The sequence below is a fragment of the Silurus aristotelis genome (genome assembly GCF_946808225.1).
Source record: "Silurus aristotelis genome assembly, chromosome: 12".
NCBI lineage: Eukaryota > Metazoa > Chordata > Actinopteri > Siluriformes > Siluridae > Silurus > Silurus aristotelis.
Genome location: NC_139585.1, coordinates 1,418,446 through 1,429,291, shown reverse-complemented (window position 1 = coordinate 1,429,291; position 10,846 = coordinate 1,418,446). Strand labels below are relative to the sequence as shown.

General features: G+C 39.7%; 1 protein-coding gene across 1 annotated transcript in view; it reads right to left on the bottom strand.

The window, feature by feature from the left end:
* The window catches only part of LOC310734893 (legumain-like), a gene marked incomplete at its 3' end in the record, with an annotated part of 10,533 nt that extends 236 nt beyond the window's left edge, over positions 1-10,297 (bottom strand). The window contains exons 1-11 of the mRNA XM_083557367.1: positions 10,204-10,297; positions 9,107-9,214; positions 8,831-8,928; positions 7,601-7,682; positions 7,438-7,523; positions 7,195-7,270; positions 7,018-7,080; positions 4,711-4,777; positions 4,506-4,624; positions 1,400-1,513; positions 596-809 (exon numbers count right to left, since the gene is read on the bottom strand). Of these exons, the coding sequence (XP_083413493.1) occupies positions 596-809; positions 1,400-1,513; positions 4,506-4,624; positions 4,711-4,777; positions 7,018-7,080; positions 7,195-7,270; positions 7,438-7,523; positions 7,601-7,682; positions 8,831-8,928; positions 9,107-9,178 (991 nt within the window). The 5' untranslated portion in view covers positions 9,179-9,214; positions 10,204-10,297. The remainder of the gene's footprint in view (positions 1-595; positions 810-1,399; positions 1,514-4,505; positions 4,625-4,710; positions 4,778-7,017; positions 7,081-7,194; positions 7,271-7,437; positions 7,524-7,600; positions 7,683-8,830; positions 8,929-9,106; positions 9,215-10,203) is intronic.
* Positions 10,298-10,846: the final 549 nt, after the last annotated feature.

The following is a 10,846-nucleotide window of genomic DNA, read 5'->3' as shown; positions in this document are numbered from 1 at the left end:
GGGGTGTGTGTGTGTGTGTGTGTGTGTGTGTGTGTGTGTGTGTGTGTGGTGTGAAGGGGTGTGTGTGTGTGTGGTGAAGGGGTGTGTGTGTGTATGTGTGTGTGTGGTGAAGTTTTGTGTGTGTGTGTGTGTGTGTGTGTGTGGTGAAGGTGGTGAAGGTGTGTGTGTGTGTGTGTGTGTGTGTGTGTGTGTGTGTGTGTGTGTGTGTGTGTGTGTGTGTGTGTGTGTGGTGAAAGGGTGTGTGTGGGGGGGGTGTAGTTTAATGTAAACTGAATTTGAAATGATTAAAACACATGTAAGAGGTGAGGATTTGTGCGTGAGGATTTGTGTGTGAGGATTTGTGTGTGAGGGATTTGTGTGTGAGGATTTGTGTGTGAGGATTTTGTGTGTGGGGATTTTGTGTGTGAGGGATTTGTGTGTGAGGATTTTGTGTGTGAGGATTTTGTGTGTGAGGATTTGTGTGTGAGGATTTTGTGTGTGAGGATTTGTGTGTGAGGATTTGGTGTGTGAGGATTTGGTGTGTGAGGATTTGTGTGTGAGGATTTGTGTGTGAGCATTTTGTGTGTGAGGATTTGTGTGTGAGGATTTTGTGCACTTACTCTCTTAAGCTCGTTCTGTTTCCTCTGGAGATCCGCTCTCCTCCTGACGTTCTGTTCATTTCTAATCCTGTTTTGTTGGATTAAAAGTGGAACATTTGCGCTTTCTACAGCATCGTTCACTTCAAAGTTGCGTGACTGGGATTTGTATTTCCTCCTAACGCGTTCAGAGGAACATCCCAGAAGTTCACTCAGGGGGAGGTGGAGAATCGCCTATAAAATATTTTGTAAATAAATAATAAAATGACAGTTTAATACCATTTACAGTGAATAACAAGACTTTTTTAATGTTTAATACGCTTTTAAATACAACAACCACAGGAATTGCGGAGGGACAAGATGATTCCATTTTGAGTCTGGTTCCTCTCCTGGTTCCTTCCTACATTTACTTTTATATTTACTGGATATTGTTTATCTCATTCATACAACAGCAGTGGAGGGTTAAGGGCCTCGCTCAAGGGCCCAGCAGTAGCAGCTTAGTGGTGGTGGGATCTGAACTCATGACTTTCTGATCAGAAATTCCAACATCTTGACCATTGAGCTACCACTTCCACTTTCTCATAGTATCTCAGAGTTTTTCTTACTATTATTACCACTGGCTTGTGTGTTCATAACGTACTTATTTCTGTAAAACTGTTATTGGGAAAATGTGCACTGTTAAAAGCTCTACACAAATAAAATACAATTAAACTGAAAATTAAATATAAACATGTTTTTCCCAGGAAGGGAATAGTGGACCTGCATTAGATCATTTCCTCTACTGACTAATATCTATTAATCATTCGATTCTCTTTTATACATACCGCGTTTCCATAACGACAGGGTGTCTGACTCACTCCCAATTCTGTCACTTTTTCTTGGACTTTCCTTTTAATGTAATCAAACTGGTCCTCAAAAGTGCTCATCATTAGATTTTTCTATTGAAGAAAAGAGAAAAAGATTAGAATAACGCCTAAAATTGGCCATCTTTTAAGTATATATACTGTATAAAACCTTGCAACACTACGATACACGCAGTCTGATTGGTCAGAAGATATTGGTGGTCTAATAAAAAATGGCAGGTTAATAAAAGTATGTCCCAGAGTGTTTTATACTTCTGATACCGCAGAAAGATAAACACTTGTTTACTCTCCAATTTTTTCCGCAATTAATAAGACAAAAGAAATGCAGCTTCTTGTTACCAAGAAAGACAAATAAGTGGAAACTCCTCTGTCCTGAAATTGCCAGGGTATGTAAACCTAGTTCCTTGAGGGAACGAGACACTGTGTCACAACACTTTGGGAACGCGGCCGCGTTGTTCACACTCTGAATCACGTGTGTAATCTGTCCAATGGAAGGTGCGGTGTCACCGGCAGGGTGACGTCATGACCAGGAAGTTATAAAACGCACATGGAGGGGACACAGTGTCTCGTTTCCTCAGGAACTAGGGTTAAATACGTAACCTAGAGATGTTCCCTTTCAGGAACTCAAGCTACATAGCAACACCTTGGGAACAAGAGTCCAATACCGCCAGACTGACCAGCCCCTGACTAGTGTGTATGGGAACAACTAGGTCAAAGGACAGAGGAGCCAGAAGTGGCACAGAGTTCATGGTGATACAACCTGACAAAGCGTCGCAGAGATCTGGGAGGGACATTCCAGAGGACCAAACTTTAGAGGCTGCCACACTCTGGGTCAAGTGCGCTTTGGCCCCGAACAGAGTGGGGCGGCATGTGGACTCATAGGAAGATGCAATAGCGTAAATAATCCACCTGCTGAGGGTCTGCTTATTGGCTGGGAGGCCTCTCCTTGGAGGGCCGTAGTAGACAAGCAGTTGTTCTGACTTCCTCCAAGGACTCATCCTATAGATGTAGGTGTCCAGTGCTCCCACAGGACACGGCCAGTTCAGCTTTTTCTGGTCTGGGGCCTGGAACAGAGGAGGATAGAATGCCTAGCAGGTCATGGGACGACCGAGGGTACCTTGGGTACATAACCCACTCCAGGGTGCAAGAAGGCACTGGCCATGCCTGGAGTGAACTCCAGAAAAGAGAGGGCATGTAGATCACCTTACTCGCCTCAGAGAGCAGATAGCCAGCAGAAATGCAGTCTTAACTGTGAGATGCCTCCATGAAGCCTCGGTCAGGGGCTCGAAGGGGGGCTCAGATAGGGCCTCCAACACAACAGCCAGGTCGCGCCCAGGCACTCTAGGTCGCACCACGAGCCTCAGCCTCTGGGTGCCGCAGAGAAAATGTGTCAAAAGTGGGTCTCTGCCTAGTGATTGCCCCGCCAATACACCGAAATGGCGACCGCGTAGACTTTGAGGGTGGGCGGAGCCAACCCTTTTGCAAACTGTTCCTGCAGAAACTCCAGCACTGAACCAACCGGGCAGTGGACTGGGTCTAATTGGGGCTGAACACACCACACAGTGAACAGACACCATCTCGCTGCATACAACCTCCAGACTAAAACCTCTGTTTTAAACCTCAGAGGAATCTTTCATGGATGCTGATTGGGGATTACTACTAGGTCCCTGAAAGAGTAGACGGACTCCATCCCGGTGAACGTTCTCCAGATCACATGCCTGTGTCATGGCGTCCAGCCTTAGAGGGGCTGGGGGAATCAGGGTGAACCATAGGGGACAGTGTGATGTCTCTTGAGATGCAAACAGGTCCACCTGGGCTTTGCTGAATTTCTCCGTATTTCGCTCCACCAAATGAGGATGGAGCCGCCATTCCCCAAGTCTCAACCCCTGCCTCGACAGAGTGTGTGCTGCTTCATTTAACCGGCCCAGGAGGTATGCTGCTCTAAAGGAGAGGAGCTTCCCTTAGGCCCACAGGAGGATCCGGCGTGACAGGTGAGGTTTTTTCCGCACAGAACACATGGTGACCTCTGAGGTCCTGGAGGAAATGCTTCATAGCCAGAAGCACGGCCAGCATTTCTAGGCAATTGATGTACCATAGTAGATGGGGCCCTTCCCATAGACCTCATATATACCAACTCATGACCGTTCCCCACCCCGTGAGGGACTAAGAATTACACGACAACAGACACTCACAACACAGGGCCTATAGATAGGAACCTGGGATCTCTCCAAACATAGATCTACCGTGACAAACCAGTCCTCAGATCTGATCTGAGATATGACCTGCTAGAGGGTCAGCATTTTGAACCTCTTTGAGTCTCTTACGGGTATTAGTCTCTCGAAACTGACCTCCGGTATGCCTAGAGCCGGGGCTACACACTAATGCAGATCTATTGTCCTCGAAGAAGGTGGCGAGTCCTCCTGGTCCGCTATGATGCCGGGCGGAAACCGAGGAGGGAACTCGCTGGAGCTGGCCATGCTCTAAAACGCATTTCGTGGCAGGGTTAATGAACCAGGTCCCTGAGGTGGCCGTGACACGCACTCCGGCCACCCCCTGCCAGCATGTCCTGTGTCAGGACTTTTTCACCCCTTATTGAAGATGACAGTCCTCAGATCTGTAACCTCCCGGGACCTCTCCTGGATCCCTGACAAGGGGAGTGCTCGTTGCAATGCTCCATTTCTACACCTCCTGATTGGAGGTGCTGGGTTGGGTGCTGCGCCCACCGAGCAGGCCCATGAGAGTGGCATGGGAGATACTGCTGGAACACTGCCAACTGTTTCTTCGCGTCCTGGAACCTTTCATCTACCAAATTAACTGAGTCCCTATATAGGCCGGGAGGCAAAAGGGGGGTGTCCAGTAGCAAGGCCCTGTCCCTGTTGGAGATTTCTTACATGGTGAGCCACAAATGCAAAAGCAGAACCGTTCCCAAACCGTTGCGATGCAGCTCGAGTTCCTGAAAGGGAAATGCTGAATTAAGATCAAGATGATTCTGCTTCATCACACCATCCTGTGGTTAAATATTTTTCTATAACAGCACACATGGTGATTTCTTCTATAAAACACTAACACTCTTGGTGTGATGTAGCCAGTATGCAGTGAAAACATCAGCGAGAAACGCGTTTCTCCTTTTGTCGTGGAAGCAGGCATACGAGCTCTCATCTGGTGTACACGCTGCAACGGCATACACTGGAACACACACAGACTCGTGGTTATAAAGACACACCAACACCAGATTTTTTAAAATATTCTCTATTTTTTTAAGACGTTCTAACCTTTGCTTAAGCTCGGCATCTCATCCAGCATTGATCCTGCATGACACGCTTCCATGTAAATCACCATCTGCACACGCAGAAAAGGAAAAACTTAGTGACATTTTAAATTCAGAAACTGCAAACAGAGACCCCTGAAAACAAGCACCAGTCACACTTTCTAAGCAGCCGGGACTCATAAATCATTCTAAAACCTGGTTCAGAATCAGAAAGAGTGATATTGGCAAGTATGTTTGCACTTACAAGGAATTTGTTTTGGTGAAAGAAGCTTCCAGTTGCACATTGATAAATAAAATAGAAATAAAATATAAAACAAATAAAGAAGAATGTGTGATTGCACATTTTTATAAAGAAAACAAATAGAGTATTATTGAACAGAAAAGTACAGATTTAGATTATTAAAAAGTGATATTGAACTTTTTTTTATTGCACATTGGGGAGAACTTTGCGGTTTTTCTCAGTTGCTTTGGAGCATTTTTCCAATCATCCTTAATTTTTGTAAACCAGTGAGTTGCATTTCTCAAAACAATTTGTAAAAACAGCACAACACACTGGATTTCTTGCAAAAGCCTTTACTTTTCTCAAAATCCTCAGTTCATCTCTCAAAAGTAAATATTTGTGTCAAAGAACATCTCATTCCCATCACATTACCGAGTCCTTTTGTCATTGATAACAAACACAATATTTAGTCATGTTGCCAGTATGACGCTGCACAGTTTCAGTATTTCTTGATATAAACTATGGTTTGAATCATAGTGATTAAAAATACACAAAGTTGAATTTCTTGTGTTTGGTATCTATAAATATCAGCAGCACAAATGTATTTATATTGATTGCATGAGACCAGACAGGATTCACACTTTTACTGTATTGTAATAGTGTTTGTTTGTTTATTAGTTGTTCATCCATTTTCAGAAATTATAATTCTGTGGTTTGCTATCTGTTGCTAATTGAAGGTTCACAAGATTCACGTTTGACCTTCAAATTAAAAATTAAAGCGTGACAGATTCTAACTGGTTTAACAATTTTGCATACAATGAACTGATGCTGAGATGTTTTGTGGGTTAAACAGAAGCAGATGAAACCACATGAAAATGAACAACTGATAATGTAGGAAACAAATTGCAAGAAATTGCTTTCATTCAATTTCATTCTTCTACTATGTCTCATTCAGTCTGATCCAGTTACAGTTATGGTTAAAACAGTATGAACAACCCACCACTAAAATTGTCTACTGTTTACACTCTGTTACACATTGTTTACTGTTTACTGTTTCACTGTTTACTGCCATTTTTTGTATATTCACATTTATAGATCTTTATATATCTTTTATATCTTTATATTCTATATTTTATTTTATTTTATATAGTTTTTTTATACTTCATACTTATTTATCTGCCTTCTTTTCTTTTTCCCCCCATCTTATTCCCTCTTGCCGGACCGTCGTATAAAGCATTTCACTGGATGTCGTACCCTGTATATATGTGTATGTGATGAATAAAATTTGATTTGATTTGATTTGATTTTGAAAACTAAAACTGTTTTTAAATGCAGAAAAAAAACTAATGCCCTTAACAATGAGATGCCACCAGCGTGCCCCTTCACCCTACCCTCTACTCTCTACCTGTGTCTCATTCACCCTTTTGTGACTTTTCTTGCTTTCTTGACCAAATACATGATCTTGTGTGATATGTTCTTTCCAATCTTGTCTTCAAGTATTTTGTTCCTTCTGAGCTTGTCTTTTTTTCTTACAGAGCATGCTGTTAAGTCTTTTGTCATTTCAAGAATTTCTGGTGTAAGCCATTTGTACCCAAGTTCGATTGACGGTCCTGACAGAAAGAGCCGACCCAGCAGAGACCTCATCATTTCAGAGACTCAGGCACCAGGAGAAGAGTGAGTGCTTCAACCCCAACCCAAAGGCTTTCAGGCTGTGTAGCCACAACCCGGTCATCCTACTGCCCTCTAATCCCCAGCGTTTCTCCAGAGATCCTGACTAGTGCAGTTTTTTCCTCAGCCTGTGCAACTTTATATTTATTCTCCAATCACTTTCCATCCTGACCGATCAGGCGAGAATCACCAATGTTATCCTTCACCTCTCAGGCAAAGTCCTCGAGTGGGAGCTCCAGAGCAGCTGTTGTTTCAGCTACCCCGCCTTTTGCAATGAGATTAGGTGCAGGTTTGGTCGCCCCAGCAGCAAGCCACCTCCCCATCCTCTGTTCTCCACTGGGGGGCGTCACCCAGCCTCTGTTTACTGCTGGGAGTGTTGCCCAGCCACAGGTATTTAACTCAGTATAATTAGAGTATATTTACCTCTGAAAATTGGCCTTTCCTGGACATCTCTTTCACTGTGTTGATGAGTTCATGAGCATAAAGCTGTAACAAACAATACAATCAACAGTAGCGTTTTATTATTATTATTATTATTATTATTATCATCATTATTATTATTATTATTATTATTAATAACCAAAAATAAAGTGCACTAACTGTAGAATTGGGAAAATGAAAGATTCCGTGGCCTCCATGGTCTGATAAGTAGATGAAGATCGAATCATTTGCACGACTGAAACAGAACGTAAACAGATAATAAAGGTAAATTATAAAAATGTATTAAAAATAATAAAAAATAAATTATAAAATAATTTATTTAAATTTTTACATTTCAATGTTAAGTCATGAAAACTATGAAAACTGCTTCTCTGATCTCATGCAGGCAAAATGGCTGGTTACCTTCTGATGACTTTTCTCCTGCCACTTTTCCTTATAGCTTGTGAATCTCCACGTAGAACAGCCAAGAAGTTTGCAGCAGATACATGCTAGAAATACATTCAACAACAATTAAAAAATTTTTATATACACATTTTTCTTTACTCTGTTCCACAAATCACATTACCTCTCCAGTGTAGTCTTTTGGAACACCACTGTAAACATCTGGACCTTCTGGTACATTGATGATGTTGCCAGGGAACGGATTCCTGGAAAAAAAAACACATAATACAGACAAATGCGATGTGGCCCAAAGGATCTGCATCAGATATTTAATATACATTTTGTATTTTTTAAAGACGTTTTTTTTTTTGTAAAGAAATTATTTTTTTTATAATTCTGCCTGTAAGAGTAGCAGAAAGATTTTACACATAATGACAAGTTCAGTAAATGTTTGTACTACTTTTTTTGTTCCTTTTTGTGTGATGACACCCTGTATAATTTGTAGAAAATTTTTATTATTATTATTACTATTATTAATTACCCAGCCATTAGTGTTGCATAAGCCAGCATACTCTTAGTGTCGGTATTAAGCCCGGATAAATGTGGAGGTTTGTGTTATGAAGGACATCCAGTGTAAAACATGTGCTAAATCAAATATACAGCTCAGGAATCAGAATTTCATATCGGATCGGTCGAGGCCCGGGTTAACAACGACCGCCACAGGTATCGTTGGCCAACAGGGTACCGGTGTAAATTGGGCTACTGTTGGCCGAAGGAGGAGAAGGAGAGAAGGAAGACGTCTACAGAGACGGCAGGAAAAGGAGAAGTGGAGGAGAGTGGAGGAGAAGTGGAGGTTCGGGTTGGTACTTTAAATGTTGGTACTATGACTGGTAAAGGGAGAGAGGGAGCTGATATGATGGAGAGGAGAATGGTAGAGATGTTGTGTGTTCAGGAGACCAAGTGGAAAGGGAGTAAGGCCAGGAACATTGGAGGTGGGTTTAAACTGTTTTATCATGGTGTGGATGGAAAGAGAAATGGTGTAGGGGGGATTCTGAAGGAAGAGTACAGTAAGAGTGTAGTGGAGATAAAGAATTCTTTATTCATGAAATGAATGTGCAGTGAATTAAAGTCACTTTCTGTGAACTGAAGCAAAACTGCAGATGAACCATCAGAATTTTATTGTGTTGTTTAAAAGCCAATTCTGTACATATGACAGCAGTTTGTATCTATAGTTCATTTATCGTATTTCCATAAAGAAACACATGCTGAGTCGTCAATCTGAGACTAGACAGAACACTGAAATGTTGAAAAATTATTTGAATTATCTGCTGATCTTAAAGTCAAAAGTCCTAAATATTGCATTTGAGAATTTTTTACTTTTTCCACAAAATTCATCTGTGAAACTTTAACTTACTCATGGTTATAAGCGATGTCATCATACATCATCACCACAATCTGTTCATCCGGAATGCCGTTCTGGTGTAGGACTTGGTAAGCGTGACACACATCAGCCTGTAAGAGAACCGATGGAATTAGTCTTCAGACTGCACAGACTGAATCACGTGTCTCTGAACTCATGAACTATTAATAACCTTCTAGTAAATATATGGATTTAAAACATTTCAATGCGTCTGTACGGAACCCCGACCCACCAACAGTAAAATCTAAATACTGGATTTAATATTCCCACCTGGTGTCTGTAGTTTTCCCAGTCTTTAGAACCTGCTGCCAGGAGAAACCACTGTTTTCTGTTGCTGGCCATGTCATCGACAATGTTCTACAGTTAGAAAAATATTCTCTCAACATGTTCTGAACTATAAACCATACAGAAATCTGATACAAGGCAGGATATGCAAAACACATATAATGCATACATTTATGTTTGAATTTCACAGATATAGAAATATATATCAGATACTTGTACATAAATGCCACATATATTTCAAAATATTACAAAAATACCTGTTTTCATATATGTAAGATATATTTTCCCAAATACACATATATATGTTCATATATGGTAAAGAATATTAGGGTAATATTAGGGTTTTTTCCAGAGCTCTTCTTTTTGGCAGTTTAATGACAAGCACAAAGACGAGCCTGAATAATTATATTCCCCTGCATTTACATTTTACATTCAGCAGAACTATGAGATTAAACAGCAGAAATGAAACAACATGACTCCTAGAGATCAAATTCTACTCTTGGAATGTATCAGTGTTGAATCGTCTCATAAGCAAATTCTACATGAACATCTACATGACAGTATTTTCACATAATATCTAATTCCATAACTCAACAGCAGGTAACTCATATATTATTATTTTGTACTTAAATGTATCATGAATGGTGTTACACAATATATTAAAGTAAACCTATCCTACATAAGAGATACATATTAGATAGTAAGTTATAAAACATTTTCCACATTTGTACATATAGTTTATTATACATGTCTCAAGCAACTAATAGAACTACAAATATTTTCATATATATTAACTATCATATATATATATATATATTATAAACATTATAAAAAATAATTCACAGCTGTAAACAGACCAATACACTGCACAGGCAACTGATTGTAAATAGTAAACAGACCGGTAAACAGCTTTTATTCTTTTTTTAACAGATCTACTGAATCAGTTTTAAATATAGACATACAACTAAACTAAATAAAACTCTTTACTTCTAGTTTATTTATCTATGCAGATGTTTTTATTCTTATGACAGTAATCCCTTTCTTTTAGTTTTCTTGTGAAGTATTATGAGAGATGTACTCACCTCCCTCTGCGAGTGACTCTGCTATTCCGGATCCTAAACAAACACTGAGGTGCTTTTTATTACCAGCTTTTTTACTTTCATTTTCTATTCATCTGAAGGTATAAAGAGGTTTATGAGGAAATGGTACAGGATTTTAACTTTCACTTTCAAGAGAACAGAAAAATCTTCATAACATCATGAAACTGGGCGTGGTTTAACTTTTTTACTACTAAACCTCCAATAAATAACCGCATTTAAACAATACACATTTTATATCATATAAAGAGGAAGGGAGGATATGATATGACTGAGATTATATAAATATGTAATAATTTCTTCATGGTGAAATACATGTCGGATTCAAAGCACGTATATTAATATAAATCATAAATCAAATAAATAATTAGTTAATCAAATCAAATCAAATTTTATTTGTCACATACACATACATACAGAGTACGACATGCAGTGAAATGCTTTGTACAGCTGTCCGGCATGAGAGAATAGGATGAGGAGAAGAAATAAAACAAAGAAAAAAGAAGGCAGATAAATAAGAGAATAAACTATGTAAAATATAAAGATATATATATATATATATATATATATATATATATATATATATATATATATATATATATATATATATATATATATATATATATAT